This window comes from Bos javanicus, chromosome 17 (genome assembly GCF_032452875.1).
Source record: "Bos javanicus breed banteng chromosome 17, ARS-OSU_banteng_1.0, whole genome shotgun sequence".
NCBI lineage: Eukaryota > Metazoa > Chordata > Mammalia > Artiodactyla > Bovidae > Bos > Bos javanicus.
Window position 1 is genome coordinate 54,989,126 of NC_083884.1, and position 17,400 is coordinate 55,006,525.

Genomic DNA, 17,400 nt, shown 5'->3' on the forward strand with positions numbered 1-17,400 from the left:
TAAACCATTAGCAATGTCCAGGCCCTCCAGGCAGAACTCGGAGGTTTTCTGGGCTCGGGTCCAAGCAGAGCATTGGCGGCGATAAAGGGCTTCAGGTTCCACCTGCCCCTGCAGCCAATGAAGTGCAGTTCTGAAGGGCACCTCTGTAGGGAACACATGCACTTGCTGTCCTCCAGTTATCGGGCCTGCTGACCTTGTTCAGAGTCACCGGCTCACAGCTGGGGGAGGACCCCTGAGCAGTCTCACCCCAGTGCAGCAGCCGGCCTCACACACAGCCCAGAATGCTCCCATCCCCTAAGTCCCCAATTAGTCCTTACGAAGGTCCCAAATAATGCTTACCTCTCACATTCAATCCGTTGTCACATGCAAACTGTGCAAAAGGTGACATATAATTTGGGTCATAGGCCAGCTCATGAGCTTGCTCAGCAATGCTTCTTGCTGTCTGTTGTATACTCTCATAATTTGAATTCTAATACAAAAATATGAGGGAGATATTTTTACCAAAATGCCTCACATGATTTCTACACGTAAGTAAACATCACTTGCAAACATCACTTTTTAAGACAGTAATATTTATCTAATCATAGTTTCCATCATTTAAGTTTTATTTCAGTTAGAGAAGACAGTGGAACATAATACCTCGACTAAAATGAACGAGATCACCAGTGCTGCCTGCATAGGACGTCAATGAGAAAGTTCTTTGTGAGGATGGCCTTGGGTCCTGAAGTTTGAATTTTCATATCTCCCCCGCCCCCCTTGAAATTCTTAAGGCATTCTTGCTAAAATGGGATGGGATTGAAGGGGCGGATTTTGATAGCATTTTAGGATGACCTCGAAATTCTCCCTGCTTAGGAACGCACGCCTGGCCAAGCTTAGTGTGCTTGCTCTCCAAGTAAATGCTGCCAGATGCCCCACTGAAAAGCCCTCTCTATTCTCTATTTCTTCTCCATGCTTTATTTTTCTTTTTATTTAGCAACAACACTATTTCTATTCTTTCTTTCTCTGTATTCTCTGTCTTCCTCCACTAGAATGTAAGCCCCATAAGGTCAGGGAATGTGTCATTTCTGCCTCTCCTTCTGTTACATACGTGGCACAGTGCCAGCAAGTGTCAGCACCTGGCCTTTCCTAAGCTCCACAGACAAAGCATGGTGTTAAGGATTTCTAGTGCATGGTCTTGGTTCATCCTCACCACGGCCCTACAAAACAGGGTCTTGGAACCATCCCACCCCTATTTTACAGGTGAGAGAAAAACACTGCTAAGAAAGTTTAGAAAACTCAAGGTCATACTGGTTAGTAGTAAAAACATGAGAAAAGATCAATCCCCCCAAGTCAGTACTTCACAAAGCCAGCAGAATATGCAGACTGGCTTTCACTTCCTTCCACTCACTGTATGGGCCAAGTCTGACCTGTTTCGTTACTGGTGACAGCTCAGATCACATCAAGGCCCTAGCTGCCTGCTACCCTTGGCTGGCTCTGGTATGATGATTTCCTATCTTTCCCAGCCTCAACACCTGCTGGGTTTGTTACGAGACTGAAAAATGAAAAAGATAACCAGCAACCAACACCATTAAATACCATTAAAATACAATTAAAAACACAAACAAGAAATCTCTCATTGGAGTTTTTCCTACCTTTATCACCCTACTAAAGAGAGGCTTGGATGAGAAGCCTCTTTTTTCCTCAGGTTTTCCAACTGTGAATATTTCTGTCTACAATTGTTTAGAACAAGATCAGAACCATTTTCATTTTCCTAAATTCACAAAGTAGTCCTTTCCAAAACTACAAAAAGAGCTTATGCAACTGAATTAATAAAAAAACCTCGGCTGCCCAGGGACGGTCACTGTTTCTAAAGGCCCACCTTTGAGTTAATTACCTTTAACTTTTTTAGCTCCTGAAGGATCATATAGTCAGGCATGTTGTCAAAGAGTCCATCTGTCGCTGTCAGGATAATGTCCCCTAACTGGACATCAAAAGATGTGCTATCAGCAGCGTCTGGGCTGTAACAAGGACAGGGTGGGGGCAAAGTTAGCAGAGCCCTTTAGAGATACTGTTAAAAGTTTCCAATGGGGACGATGCTAGAATATAACAAGGATTTAAGGAAAACTAATTTATAGTAGCAGTCAATAATAAAAACCACTATTCTGAAATCCCTAACCTTGAAAAAAATTAACTGAAAACTGATATAAATCTTTCAAAAGCTTAACAAAAACTATCAAGTAAAACTGAGTTTGATGATTAGTCACATGTGCTTTAAAAGGCAGAAGGGTTCTTTTCTGAGTCAGACACTAAAATGCCTCTAGAATCCTAGTGGAAATGAGTCTTTGTTTCCTGATTCTTTAGTGCCAAATTCCATCCTCTCTTACTCACTTTCCACTCATCAGTTTCCCTGCAGGCTTAAATTTGGAGGCTGTGTTCTAGTGGAATAAATGAGCACTGTGGAGGAGCCCATGCAAGTCCTATAAGAATTAATTCATGTGAATTAATTATCTACAATGGTATTTCTTACTATAATACTAGTAATTACTGGTGTATTATTTGTAACACCAAATCAATATTAATAAATCACCCTTACTCTGGCAGAGTAAAGACTGTCTCTCTCAGGGCTTACAAAGTTCCCATCAAGCACAGGTTACTTATTTATAAGGGCTCCTGGCACACAATACATCTTCAAGAAATAGTTAATGAATGAAGAATCACAGTAACTAACCCTCCAATTTGGGTAAAGACTCAATATTGTTAATGAAAAGAACAAGGTAGTGTGTGTGTGAGAAAGAAAGATCTATATTATACAGGCGCTTCTATATGGAGAGAATAAATCCGGTAGGATTCAAAGAAACGTTAACGGGCTGCCTCTGAGGACAGGTGGTAGATTTTTCATTACATCTGTGTAAAACTTTTTTAAAAAGATAGAGGGGAGACTTACATGAAGAAAACAGAAGCCCAGGTGGGGAGAAAAAGAGAAGATAATATATTCAAAGAGTTCATGGCCCCCTTGGAGACTGGTTCTCAGCCATTTTGAAAGGCCAGCTCTGCTACTCCCAGGCCTCCAAGGTGAGGGAAAGGTGAGGTATCTGATAATCTGCCTTAATGTGTAATTAGGGAACAAGAGCCAGGAAAAAATTCATACACTGACCCAGAAGGCAGGGGCCAAAACCAAAGCACCTTAAGCCTCACCAAAAAAAAAAAAAAAAAACTAAATTGTTTAAGTGATGTATTATAAAATTTGTAAAGGGAAAACATAAAAACAAACAGCCTACCCATGGCTGCTGGGGATTTACACTAAGAAAATTGCTAGTTTGTCTTCTGTTGACTGAGAAAAGCAGCACCACACCTGAAAGTTCTGTAATGGGTTTCTGACAAGGAACAAACTAGCTTTCACTTATACATTTATACAATAACATAGCTGCTTTAACAACAATAGCTGTTCTCAAAACAGCTATTAAAGGAAATTTGTAAGTTAAGGTTAAAATAATATTTTATAGATAAGAGAGACTGATAACAAAGGATAACAAGCAGCCAAGAGAAAAAAAAAAAGACACTAAAACAGACTGTAAATTGGTAGAAACCAGGTTGATTTCTTCCATGGAATAGAGAGAAACAATACAAGACATTTCACATTTGCTCAGTCTTTGGAAGTGAATCAGACTCTAGAAGTTTAGATTAATGACCAGGTTGGCACTGAAGCTCTATTTTATGCTGAGGTTTTTCTTTCCCCAGGAGTGTCTTTTGCTATGCTGCCTGTGAGAGACTCGCTGCCATTGGACAGTTCGTCCTCTTCTCCCAACACTCCCACCCATGAGCTTGGTGTTCCGCCAGCTGCAGTTTTGCCCATTTTGATTGAACATACTGTGCTGCTGGAAACTTTTGACTGCACTGAAACACGAGCTGCAATCACATGCTAGCAAACTGTCTCTGGGCTCCAGGGGAAGCAACCTCCACCTCACTGGCAGGACAGGCCAAGTGCTGCCCTGACCAAACTGTCCCAAAGATAGTGTGTGAGGTACTGCAGGGCCGCTCTAGCACTGGGAAGCCAAAACAACAAGGATCAAATAAAGGAAAATTGAAAACACTGTTTCTCCAAAAACTGTTAGCTTAACTTGACATTTACCAAGGTCTTGGGGTTCTGAGTTTGCCTCACTCCAATGTGACTAATATCGATGTGCAACTACAGCCAACTGAAGAAGGGCCTATAATCAAATTTTCTTCCTATTATGGTAATCTGCCTTACTCTGAAAGTAAAAAAAAAAATGCTTCCCTCTCTGTAGGAGTCAGCAATAGACTTTCGATGGGTAATATGGAGCACTTATATAATATGCTCATTCTAGTTAAAGATGGCAGTAATCATCATTTTACCTTCGTCTGGACCTAAGGTTTGGCCTAATAAGAACTATTAAGTAGAGACAATCTGCGTTTGCTAGGATGCTTCTACTTTTACAACAGGTTCATTACCCAGTTTACATTTATGAATTGCCAACAATGTTTGTGTCAAACCCTATAAGGTTGTTAAAGGCAGTGAAATCTGAGACTGTCTTAGTATTACTCTGTACTCTGATCTGAGAAAAGGTAAACTATAAAAGTTGATTGAAAAAAGTACTGCTTGTCCTGGAAAGGTCTTGACAGTTTAAAATGAACTGAGAAGGTGTTGGAAGAAAAAAAAAGCACACATCTAAGAGAACCATCAGAGAACATTCCCAAGACCACCTTTAAGTCCATTTCCTGCAAGTTAACTTTGCCTGACAAGTTCTGCAAGGACTGAAAGTTCCATGTGATGCACATTATAGGCAGCTCTGAGAATCAGGAAGTTATTCTGATAAATAAAGCAGATGTCCATTTAAATTCTTCCCTAATAACATATGCAAAACCTTGTATATGGCACGGCACACATGAACAATGACTCATTTATCCAGCACTACTTAAAAAATACAACTGTATGTATCATGTGGTCTTGGTATGAAAAACTGATATTCTATAAGCTTGAAATAGTATTTTCACGGTCAGGTCAAATTACTAGGTGTTTATCAGAATTCAACTTGGCTGGAAATCAAGTTCAAGCAGAATATCTTTCGATGTCAGACTAAAAGGTCTTCAATGTGTCTTCTCTTCTCACGTGAGAATGGAAAATGCCCATCTCTAACAGCCTAGTTAAGGGGAATGGAAGGGAACCTGTTGGTGAGAGAGGGGAGATTACCTGTCACTCAAGACAACTCCCTCGGCTTCGGGGGGCGCGATTGAGAGCTGGAATGGAGTGTTGAAGTAATGCTGCTGCTCATCTGATCGGTGCACAACTTCCCCACCCCTGACAACCAGAAAGCCTGAATCACCCAGGTTTGCTGTGTGTAAGCGGTGGCTAGTTCTGTCCAGCACCACGATGCACGCAGTACTGCTACCTAGAAACAAAAACAATGTCCATTTATTTTCTCTTCCCAGACTGTCTCTGCATACACATTTTTATCATATCATCCTGAGGAGCAACATACCGTAACGTGAACCTCCTTTGCCTAAATAGGTCCTTTCTTAGTTACAGCTCCATACCCATGTCAGTAGTAACCTGATCATGATCAACACAATGGGGAGAGAAAAAGGGATTTATACTACACATACAAAGTGGGCCACTGATGAAGAAATAATAAAAATGGCTGGTATTTAACCACATTATTTCATTTCAATAGTGCTATAATCTATGCCAAATTTTCAAAAGGATGTTATTGAGATATTAAGTTTTAATACTTAAATGCCAAAATGAGAATGTCACGTTTCCATGACACTTTTCATTAGTCACTGGCAGAAAGCCTTCCCTGTGAAATTCACTAACATTTAAGACAGGGCACATAACTTCAATTTTTAACGGGATTTCCATCTGGTGAGGTCATGAAAAAATTTTATTGCAGACTCACTATGGAGTAACAAGACCAAGTTTCATGGGTGGGGAATCAACCTGTTCACTTTACAGAGACTACTAACATTTAGAGGGAACATTCCAAGCAGAAGCTTCTGTGTGCCTTTGTAGCACACAGCTCACAGGACCTTTCTCAGCCTGACGTTGGTAATACAGTTAGTGAGATTGCTTTCAAATACTAAAATTTCAACCTATACCTACAGAAAATGGCAAAATTGAAAAAATAAGCAGTTCAACAACCATGTAAATACATATATTTTTTTAATGATCACTGCACTAGTATAGGGAACGTGGTCACTCTCATTCCGTGGTGATAAGAGTAAAACTTAAATAAATCTTTCTAAAGGACAATATTGCCCTGAAAAATGTACATATCCTTTGACCTAGCAATTCCATTTGTGAGGATTTATTATAAGAAAATAGAAATGCAAACAAGACTTAAGTACAAAACACTGTATAAGATCACAAAGAACTGGAAACAACCTCAACATCTAAAATTAAGGGGTTGGTTATATAAATTACAGCTCATCCATACAATGGAAGGCTATGCACTATCACATAATACTTAGGAATACAGACTCTAGAGACAGCCTGCCTGCATCTTAACACTAGCTCTGCCACTTACTAGCTGTGCGACCTGGGACAAATTATGTAACCTGTCTGTGCCTTAGTTTCCCCATCTATAAAAACAGGGATAACAGTAACTACCTCAGAGAGCTGTTTGTAAGATAAAATTAGTTAAATCATGTCAAAGACTTACAACAAATAATGTGTTCGCTGGCTATTTGACAGCAACTAAAACTGTGTGAGAGAAATATATTTGAAAACAAAAGATAAGTGAAACAAGTAGATTATAAGCTCGTATTAAAGTTACCTTTAAAAAGTGATACCAAAAAAAAAAAAAAAAGTGATACCAAATATAACGAACTGTACATCAGAAACATCGATATTGTAATCTTTTTTTAAAAAGCACAATATGTAGGCAAAAGCTAACCTGCTAAAATGACAGTTAAAGGGCAAAAAGAAGAAAATAAACAGGCTGTGGAACCAGCTGTGTTAAATCCCAGTGCTCTATCACCTTCTAGCCATGTGATATGGCCGTGGGCAAACCACTTATTCTCTCTAGGCCTCAGTTTCTTCCTAACAAAATGGGGAATAAAAGCACCTACAAATCTACGTCATTGGGGCTACTGTGAGCACACAGTAAATTCAATTCCTGTTACTATTATGCTATGCCCAAAGAAAAAAGGTCAGGAGACATAATCACTAAAAAATTAAGTTTTCTTAATAGATCATAAGTAATTTAAATTTTTGTTACTGTTTCCTTAATGAAAATGTGTAACTTAATTAAAAAACACTTAAATATAAGCATTTGTGTCACTGTAATGTTCAGAAATTGTTTCCTTGTTATCTACAGTATATGCACGGGTACAAATCTGACAGGTTAATACTAAATTATCTAGTCCCTACCCATTAAATGTCAAAGAAAAGAAAAACAGTATTTTTTGTATTGTATTGTATTTTGTATTGTAACTAACTGGTCATGCTGTCTGAGAACCTATTCTATAGCTTACATTAGAGCTAAAGTCACCAATTACCCTTCCTTCCTAACCTAATGCACAAAAAATCTAATCATTTACATCATTAACAGAACCACCACACAAAAGATCTTTTGAAAGCTGATGGGATTAATTCAACTGAGAACAAAAAAATGACAGATGAGAAGCACAGTCCTGAAGATGCTGCTGCAGGAAGGACTCATGTTGACTCATTATTACTCACTGACAAACCTAGGCTATCATTTTGCTACCCTTGTGGCAGTCACCCGCTGTGTTAGAATCAAAATGGTCCTCCTGAGTGATAGACAGAGCTTTAACATGCAAAGCAGTGCCAAACAGGGGAAGCTCACCCTTACACAATCATCTGGGCCTCTTCAAATTACTGATGAGTACAGCGGCTCAGGCCCTGACAGTCTAACATGGGGAGACGAGTTCATCCTTAAATGTTTGATGAAGAACAAACAAGCAAAGAAGAAAGAAAAGAGTGCTAAGAACCATGTTGAATACTCAGATGAGCAATCCAGACAGGTCCCCAAGCATATCCCTCATGATAAAATGGCCCTTACTCTGTAAACTACAGTTAAGCATTTTCAGCAGCAAAGGAAGAAAGGGATAACCTTACAAGGATTAATTCCTCAAATTCTTAAGATATGTTGGTTTCATAAGACCTAAATCCATTTAAGGGTTTCTGAAGAAATAATATATGTAAACAATTAGCCTGTGATGCCAATTCAGATCTAAAAGCAGCTAGAAATTCTCAAGAAATAAGTGGTTACAGCTATCAGCTCACCCTTTATACTTGAATTATGCTTTTTCAAAGTTGTAAGATTTTTTAAAAAAAGATTACCTAATCTTATAAAGTTATTATTTATAATTACAGCTGAGGTTCAATAAAACTTAGCAGCCTGCCTTTGCCAAAATATACTTGGGTTTTTGTTACAAACAGCTTAGAGATATGTAGATAAGGTAAGAGAGAAGTATGTATGTTGTCAAACATATTTCCAAGTGTCTTTTAGGAGAAAGCGGTTAGTTATAACATTCAATGTAAAAGAACCTCTTTTATGTCCTTAAACTTATTCTACTAAGTCTCCAGTTACATGAAGGTGAATAGGGGAAAAAGCAGTTATAAGGAAGAAACTCAGCAAAAAAACAAAGCTTTCAAAGCACAAAATGAGGATAGTTGTTATAGGCTGTAATGGTTTATTCCAAGTCATAATAATTTAGTCACATAATTTAGTAACAGGGTTGGGGTTGGAGTGGTATTGGCAGAAGACTCACAGGAATGCATAGGAGTCAGGCCCCTTGTATTGTGTCTACAGACTCTCTGTCAGATGGTACCCTGCAATGTGTCTTCTTTTCCCTTAAGATGCTTCTGAGTACTATAAGAAGCTTTAAGTCACTGCTTTTCACAAAAATGGATTTCTCTAGTTAACATGAAATAAGGGGGTCAGAGGTTAGGTGGTTTGCCTAAAGTCATATGGCAAGTTGACAGAGAGGTGCTAGAAATAGAGTCTAGGATATTTCAAGATACCAGGGAAGTTCAAGATTGCAAGCCTAAAATAGCAGATTAAGACAAAGCAGTATATTGAAACCTCAAGACAAGATTTCTCTTCAGTTAGAAGGAGAACAAGCAGGTTAATCACAGCACAGAGAAGACAGAAGCATGATGGAAACAACCCCTTCTCACAAAGGTTTCAAATTGAAGGTAAAATTCTACAAAAATGGAAATCTCCATTTACACTGAAAAGAGAAGGCTGATTTTAAATGTGCCTGCTGACTGGGAGGGGGCCTTCTAGTAACCAGAAAGATGCTGGCAATTAGCAGAAACTTAATAACACCCTTTCTGAGAGCCTGCTTAGAAGGCTGGGTAAGTGCCCAAGAAACCATTTAACAAACAAATGGAGCAGCTTGGCCAAAGAACGCTTCACTGGCATGCCATATAAACAAACACTACATATTTGTATATTTTCTAATACAAGATTAACAGGGATCTATACAGACTAATGTAACTGCTAACTGCAAGCAATTGGGCAGTCTATCTGCAACCTGAACTCCCCGCAAGTAATCAACTGAGCATTACACGTGGGACCTCAATCCCCTTTCTTCCTCCCTGGGATAGAATCACTAACCCAATTATACAACCACTTGCTTTTCTTCTTTTATATTTTAGAACCCCTAAATGATACAGCTTTATGTTTCTGAAACGGAAATTTATGGACTCAGACTGGTGGGTGGTATTCTGCAAAGTCATCTTTCTCCTCAACAACATGCTCCTGAGTACTGCATGCAACCTTAACGCATTCTATTTAAAAATGCATTTTCCTCCTATAAATGACTTTAAGGTTGTTCCCAGTTTTCTGCTATTATAAATGAGGTTACTATGAACATTCTTGTACCATCTCTTGATGTGCAAGAGCTTCTCTAGTTCAAGGTAAAGGACCCAGAAGCTGAACTTTTGGGGCATATTATCTATTCATGTTTAACTTTATTCTTTAATTCTAAACTGTTTTCCAAAGTGGCTGTATTTATCTCACGCAGTATTAAGTATTCTGGTGTAGCCTATAGCTTCTCCATCAAACTGTTTAACAGGAAGAGCCTCGGATAAACAGCTGGGCCGGTGATTTTCTTGGTTTTGCTGTTAACCACCTCCTGGGCTTCTTTAAATGTTAGTCGCTCGGTTGTGTCTGACTCTTTGCAAGCCCACCAAGCTTCTGTGTCCATGGGATTCTCCGGCAAGAATACTGGAGTGGACAGACATTGCCTTCTCCAGGGGATCTTCCAAACCCAGGGATCAAATCTGGGTCTCCAGCATTGCAGGCAGATTCTTTACTGTCTGAACCACCAGAGGGTGGGGAGAGTCGGGGGTGGGTGGGGGGATGTTTAGAGAGGAAAACACATGGGATATGTACTTACCAAGCAAAGGTACTTTATTTTGCAGCAACTCACAGTAGCTTGTGGTGAGGATACCAATAGGATTACTCGGGACAAACCGTCCTTCTTTTACTAACCGTTCACATGTTCGCATTAAAGTCCCTGAGAACTGAGAAGGATCAACACCATAGTCTCTCCATCCTCCTACGCCATCTGCAACTCCTAAAAAATAAAAATAAAAATTTTACATTCAAAAGATAGTCCTAATCAGTGTCTCAGGAATTCTTACCCCGTCTTCCTATTACTAATTTTACTACACACTAGTACATAAATTTACTGTGAAATTCAGAATAAAAAGCAGTCAGGTTTAATGTATTATACACTAATACTACTAAGCCACATTCTCTACTTAGAATCTGATCTGTCATATATTGATGAATAAACACGTGAGCTACCACAGGGTGGCATTGCCTCCCAACCAAAAGGTTGTTTTCAGCAGGATTTTCATCTTTGCACATAACTATTTGTGTTATTAATCTTTGTTGTATTTTATAAGAATGAAAACTGATTTTCTTAAAAAGTGCTGATGCTCCATTTACCATTGCAATGAAAAGAATAAAATACTTAGGAATATATCTACCTAAAGAAACTAAAGACCTATATATAGAAAACTATAAAACACTGGTGAAAGAAATCAGAGAGGACACTAATAGATGGAGAAATATACCATGTTCATGGATTGGAAGAATCAATATAGTGAAAATGAGTATACTACCCAAAGCAATTTATAGATTCAATGCGATCCCTATCAAGCTACCAACGGTATTCTTCACAGAGCAGAATAAATGATTTCACAATTTGTACGGAAATACAAAAAACCTCGAACAGCCAAAGCTATCTTGAGAAAGAAGAATGGAACTGGAGGAAATCAACCTGCCTGACTTCAGGCTCTACTACAAAGCCACAGTCATCAAGACAGTATGGTACTGGCACAAAGACAAAAATATAGATCAAGAGAACAAAATAGAAAGCCCAGAGATAAATCCACGCACATATGGACACCTTATCTTTGACAAAGGAGGCAAGAATATACAATGGATTAAAGACAATCTCTTTAACAAGTGGTGCTGGGAAAACTGGTCAACCACTTGTAAATGAATGAAACTAGAGCACTTTCTAACACCATACACAAAAATAAATTCAAAATGGATTAAAGATCTAAATGTAAGACCAGAAACTATAAAACTCCTAGAGGAGAACATAGGCAAAACACTCTCCGACATACATCACAGCAGGATCCTATATGACCCACCTCCCAGAATACTGGAAATAAAAGCAAAAATAAACAAATGGGACCTAATTAAACTTAAAAGTTCTGCACAACAAAGGAAACTATAAGCAAGGTGAAAAGACAGCCTTCAGAATGGGAGAAAATAATAGCAAATGAAGCAACTGACAAACTACTAATCTCAAAAATATACAAGCAACTCCTACAGCTCAATTCCAGAAAAATAAATGACCCAATCAAAAAATGGGCCAAAGAACTAAATAGACATTTATATATAAATAAATAAATAAAAAGTGCTGATGCTAGTGAGAATACAACTGAGCCAGTTGGCCATCATGAAGAATACCAAAGGCAGCAAACTTTTAACTTCAAATATTGGTCAATAATTGTGAAAGAGAAAACAAAATTAAGAATGTATCTTACCCTCTTTGCTCCTCCCTCAGAGACAACCACCATCCTGTACACGGACACACTGCCCAGCAATAAGTGCCACCACCGTGTGTGGCTAGGAAGCACTAGATATGGGCCTGACTGATGCAAACTGAGAAATGCTCTAAGTATAAAACACACACTGGACTTTTTGAAAACTTATTAGTAAGAAAAAAGGGGTAAAATATCTCATTAATTGACACCAGCAAGGACCCATGAATGATTTCTCTCCTGCTGCTGCTGCTGCTGCTGCTGCTAAGTCACTTCAGTCGTGTCCGACTCTGTGTGACCCCATAGACGGCAGCCTCTGTCCCTGGCATTCTCTAGGCAAGAACACTGGAGTGGGTTGCCATTTCCTTCTCCAATGCATGAAAATTCTTAGGATTTGCTCTTTTATCTTTTAACACCTTTCATATATAACATATAGAAGTGTTAATTATATTTATCATATAATTTAAATTGTATACTACATTCCTGCTGCTGCTAAGTCGCTTCAGTTGTGTCTGACCCTGTGTGACCCCACAGATGACAGCCCACCAGGCTCCCCCATCCCTGGGATTCTCCAGGCAAGAACATTGGAGTGGGTTGCTATTTCCTTCTCCAATGCATGAAAGTGCAAAGTGAAAGGGAAGTTGCTCAGTCGTGTCTGACTCTTAGCGACCCCATGGATTGCAGCCTACCAGGCTCCTCCTATTTAATGTAACTGGAAGTTTGTACCTTCTGATTGCCTTCATTCAATTACCCCTCACCCATTCCTGCCTCTGGTATCCACAAACCTGATTTCTTTTTCTATGAGCTTGTTTCTGAAGTGTAAATTGTATACTACATTCCTGCTGCTGCTAAGTCATTTCAGTCATGTCCGACTCTGTGCAACTCCATAGACGGCAGCCCACCAGGCTTCCCTGTCCCTGGGATTCTCTAGGCAAGAACACTGGAGTGGCTTGTCATTTCCTTCTCCAATGCATGAAAAGTGAAAAGTGAAAGTGAAGTCACTCAGTCGTGTCCGACTCTTAGCGACCCCATGGACTACAGCCTACGAGGCTCCTCCTATTTAATATAACTGGAAGTTTGTACCTTCTGATTGCCTTCATTCAATTACCCCTCACCCATTCCTGCCTCTGGTATCCACAAACCTGATTTCTTTTTCTATGAGCTTGTTTCTGAAGTGTAAATGGGCTATATGTATATTTTTTGTACATTCAACTTACACACTTCAAAGAATATATCTGGTACAAAAGTAGCAAGGTGCTTATATATGCATCTCTGAAAAACTGACAACATAAAATGAACACATTACATGTTTCTCTGGTAATGGCACTTAATAAACAGAAGTGGAACACATCTTGAAAAAATAAGAGGAAACAGAGCTGGAAGACAGTAAAGAGGTTGACAAATAACGTATCACTTTGTGGCAGAAACCTTCCCATCTCTTATGACCAACCAACAGGCAAATTTCATGTTTTTTCCCTCCCGCTTTGGCCATGCTTTGTGGTAAGTTTCCCAACCAGGGATTGAACTCATGCCCCCTGCAGTGGAAGCATGAAGCCTTAACCACTAGCTGACAGGGAAGTCACAAGGCAAAATTTCACTTTAGGGCAAAATACAAATTAGTTGATTAGATATGTCTGTGATTTGTTTCAAATTATTAGTGGGGGGGTGTGTGTGTGTGTGACAGAAGAGTAGATGAAATAAGGCTGGCCATGAATGGATAACTGAAGTTGAATGAGAGATACATTCATCCTTCTATTTTGATATATACTTGAAATTTTCCATTATATAAAATTTAAACAGTAATAACGATAAGAAAAAAGATCCTTCTGCCTGCCACGTGGAGAGCAAAAGCAGTGAAGGCGTGAGTCTGGAGACAGTCTAAGTGGCTCCGTTAGGAAACAGTGGCAGTGCAGTAAGAGTGCAGGATTTGGGATCCAGTGCAACAAAAGGACTCACAGGTAGACTGATGGGGTGCAGAGAGGCAGGCAGAAAGAGAAGCTTCAGGGATGGCTGAAGTCTACCCTCCCAGTGAGAAGTATCGCTGTTTTTCAGGCAGTTGGAAGGCTATCTAGAAATTCTTACGAAAGTTTAGTGGGAGCTTCTTTTGAGGAATTTTTACTTCACCAGCGGTAAGATTTTTACCACGATTTAAATGCAATAATTTGTGTTAAAACACAGAATGCAATTATAGTCCTTACAACTGCATCTGATGAATCATTTGTTCTTTTCAAACTACTGTTTGCTCAAGGAAAGAATTTTTTAACCAGTCTCTGATCTGAGAGCCACAATTAACTTTAAATACAAACTGGTTTCATCTACAAATGTCCTTCAGAAGAAAACCATTAAAACCTGAGATAATGTTGAGAGTTGATCCTGGCACTCACTAAACAATCTGTCAACGGGTTACAGAGTCTGACCTGGCATAGCCCCTCAACATTAATCAGATATCTCCCAGAATAGAGCATAACCTTTCAGGCACCTGTTTGCTTTTATATGGGAAAAAGAACCCAGGCAAAACTCCATTTGCAAATCTTGTTAGGGGAAAAGGGGATTCAAGAAGCATGTAAACTTTTCAATAAATCTTTGGGGGGAAAAGTCTTAGTACACATACAAAGTTTACTTACACAGAACAAGTTATATAACAGAAAGAGTTGCATTTGGGATTAGAACCAGGCTAAAACCAGAGTAACCTACATTTGAAACCTAGTTTATTCATATTAGGCAGTTATTTCTACAAGAAAACGAGTATTTCCTCTCTTGCATAAGCAAAAGCTTCAATCCACAATGAGAGAACACTTCCAATTAAATAGTGGAACTGATCCATATATAAAAGGAAATTTCATTGCAGTAAACAACTGTTAAAAGAGAAATAGCATTAGATCTCGAAGACATCAAGCAACAAAGGATAAGAATATCCCTAGGAGCAAACGCTACAATGAACGGTAGGAAACAGAGGTTGAGGCAGGTGCACCCTGCCTCTGGGAAGCTCACCTTCTAGTGGGTAGCTAGACCACTCACTCACAGAACTAGACAAACGGCTCCCACAAACGCTGCTACTGAAGAGTCAAAAGCAAGTGGTTAATGCTCACGGAGCACTGTGAGAGTGGAGCAAGCTTTTACTAGGAAGTGGCATTCAGATCTGGCCCTGGAAGGTAAGTCAGATTCCCACAGGCAGGGAAGGGTAATTAAAGGAAAAGAACAGCAAATTAGGTGCTGCTGGGGCCTGGGTGAGTGGCAGAGAAGTTGAAGTATGCAGTGCAGGAACTAAAGTTGTGGTGGGCCCAAAACTGCAGTCCAAGAACTTTAAGCTTTATGGTATAGACCTGTGCTGTCCAATATGGGCGCCACCATCCATATGTGGTCATTTAGTTTGAAATGTAGCTAGTTTGGTTTGAGATGAGCTGTTAAACGTAAAATACACTCTGGAGTCCAAAAACCTAGTACCCCTCAAACTGTAAAATGTCTTAATTTCATGCTGAACATATATTTCAGATATATTGGGTTAAATAAAACATAGTAATTGAAATTAACATCATCCATTTCATTTTTTTTTAATGTGGCTACTAGAAAATTTAAGATTACATATATAGTTTACAGTGTATTTCTACTGAAGAAGACTGCTCTTGACAATACAAAATATCTAAAGTTTTTGGGTAGAAGTGTAAAATCCAATCTATATTTTAGAAAATGAATCTTGAGAGCAGTGGACAGAACAGATTAAGAGAGGTAAGAAGTCAGGCATCAGCTGTGAGATTTTAGGTTAAAGGTAATGGGAAAAGTAGAATACACAATCACCGGAAATACAAAGAACACAAAGACAACAGGGCTCTACAGCAATACGTTTTGTATCAATTAGTATGAGTGTTGATTTCTGGATTTCAGGAATGAGTATTGATTAGATGATACCCCAATTAGGAGGGGGTAAAAATGCCTTTAGAAGATCCTGACTTCTGTCTCAAGAATGCTGATTCTCAGGCACCAGTGGGGTATTTTTGTGGACATGCTCTATATGAAGTTGGGACCTTAGATTCTGCAGCTAGGAAGGCAATCAGGGCCAGATCTTTGACAAAGGTCTAGTACTGACCCCATGGATGCTCAGGGAGAAGAGAGCAAAAAGGTTAAGGAGTTAAGGGGAATTTTATCTTAGGAATAAGAAATGAAATGAAATGTTAGTCACTCAGTCATGTCAGATTCTTTGCCCACTGTCATGGAATTCTCCAGGCAAGAATACTGGAGTGGGTAGCCATTCCCTTCTCCAGGGATCGAATCCAGGTCTCCTGCATTGCAAGCAATTTTTTTTTTTTTTACCATCTGAGCCGCCAGGCAAGCCCTAGGAATAAGAATTCTTGGCCAAATAGTTCATTTGTGAATTGCATTCTTATTCTAGGCATCAAATTACAAAATCAGATACAACTGATTAAGTTTAAGGAACAGCTAAGAAACCCAATTTGTCAGAATGATATACCAATAATTTCTTTAGAGATGAAGAGAAGTGAAGCTGAAAAGGTGGACAGAAAGGCTTTGAATGCCAAGATAAAGAATGTGCACTGAATACAGAAGCTATTTCCTTTAACTCACTGTAATCATCTTATGTCTCCATTAATAACATTCTGTCAGCCCATGTCTAGTTGAAGTGTTTGCTTTAACCTAAGATCCAATTAAAACCATTATTAGATTAAGATAATGGTTCCATATCTGAAAGAGCTGAGCAAAAGGCTGAGAGCAAACAGCTACAGGACACAGAACATTCCTTTAGTTGTACCAGTTACAATGGGAAATGTCAAGTTTTATGAAGTGGGAAATAGGCAACTAGAGAATATTTATATTTATGATTTTTATAAAATATTTTGCTAAGTTTTCCATAGACTGCTTTTCTACAGTAGGCTTAAAAGAAAGGAGATATACCTCCCATTATTTAAATGTATCTTTTTACAGGAAGAAAATTCTTAAAGTAACACAATTTTCACTTTTTTAACTGAACACATTTTTGTCTTTGCCTATGGTTATAACCACATAAAAACAAAACTTTGCTGTACTTGAAAAATAAATCACTTAGCTTTTTATTAACTCAAAATTTTACCTTTATTCTAAGCCAAAAGTACAAGGGAAAAAAAGATCTGGTAAGTAAGCTAAAACTGTGGAAGCTTAAAAATCCTCTTTCCAACTGCATATGGCCACCTAACTGTGTAGTTGTAAAAGGCTCACCTTGAACAAGATTTTGAACTAAGTGACCACCACCAGCCTGAGTTTCTCCACCATTCTCCATTATCAGCAAGCAGCACGAGGCTGCCATTCTTCTTAAACTCTTCCTACTATACTCATCTTCAGATCGACATGCGATCAGTTATAAGACATTTTCTAGAACA

General features: G+C 38.9%; 1 protein-coding gene across 1 annotated transcript in view; it reads right to left on the reverse strand.

The window, feature by feature from the left end:
- PPTC7 (protein phosphatase targeting COQ7) overlaps positions 1-17,400 on the reverse strand; it is a 45,558-nt gene that overhangs the window by 4,811 nt on the left and 23,347 nt on the right. The window contains exons 2-5 of the mRNA XM_061383837.1: positions 10,369-10,548; positions 5,189-5,387; positions 1,874-1,997; positions 340-469 (exon numbers count right to left, since the gene is read on the reverse strand). Of these exons, the coding sequence (XP_061239821.1) occupies positions 340-469; positions 1,874-1,997; positions 5,189-5,387; positions 10,369-10,548 (633 nt within the window). The remainder of the gene's footprint in view (positions 1-339; positions 470-1,873; positions 1,998-5,188; positions 5,388-10,368; positions 10,549-17,400) is intronic.